At 53.3% G+C, this 733-nt stretch overlaps 1 protein-coding gene across 1 annotated transcript; it reads right to left on the minus strand.

The window, feature by feature from the left end:
• Nucleotides 1–52: 52 nt before the first annotated feature.
• LOC108449412 (O-acetyl-ADP-ribose deacetylase 1-like) lies at nt 53–727 on the minus strand (the record flags this gene model as incomplete). The annotated part of the gene is made up of 2 exons (XM_017745366.1): nt 344–727; nt 53–235 (listed from the first exon to the last, which is right to left on the minus strand). Coding segments are annotated over exons 1-2 (250 nt in total), but the record flags the coding sequence as incomplete, so codon positions are not given.
• Between the last annotated feature and the right edge of the window lie 6 nt (nt 728–733).

Below are 733 nucleotides of genomic sequence, written 5' to 3' on the forward strand. Positions count from 1 at the left end.
CCTGGGACAGTGGAAGGTGTCCCTGCCCAGGATGAGCTTTAAAGTCCCTTCCCACCTAAAGCATTCTGTGATTCCATGACTCCATGAATATGACCAAAACCCCCACAGCTATTAATGCCTGGTATGTGATGTAGTTTAGCTCCAGGGAGCTGTCCCAGTGCCACCCCAGCCCTTACCAGGTAGTAAATGTACCGATCGTCCCTCCGCAGAACCGCCACCTCCCCCGTCTTCTTCTCTAAAGCACAAAAATCAAGGTGTTTTTAAAACAGCCACACTCCACAACCCCAAGCAGCTCCAACACCCTCCCTGCTGGAAGCCAGGAGCTCCTTCAGGCGCCACTCACTTTGATCCAGGAGCTCCTGGACGCCTCCAAACTTCTTCTTGAAGAGCACGGCGATGCCGGCGCCCATGCGGCAATCCTCACTGATGCAGTGGGCCAAGGCGTCCGTGCCCGGGCACGAGAACAGGTCCCCCTTCACACACCTGATCTGCAGAGCAGAGGCAACAAAACCTCCTGAGAGAGCATACCTGGGCACACAGGGCTCTGGTGACTGGGAACTGGGCAGCAAGAGGGGGAGAGTTTGAGTTTGCTGTGCAGGGAGCAAGTGTTTGAGCTGACATGGGCTATAAACCCCACACGTGGAATTACAAGCCCCAGAGACAGAACTGCAAACCAAATTCACAAAATTACAAACCAAGCTCACAGAATGACAAACCCAATATAGAGAATTAC

The sequence above is a fragment of the Corvus brachyrhynchos genome, unplaced genomic scaffold, assembly GCF_000691975.1.
Source record: "Corvus brachyrhynchos isolate BGI_N302 unplaced genomic scaffold, ASM69197v1 C11673183, whole genome shotgun sequence".
Taxonomy (NCBI): Eukaryota; Metazoa; Chordata; class Aves; order Passeriformes; family Corvidae; genus Corvus; species Corvus brachyrhynchos.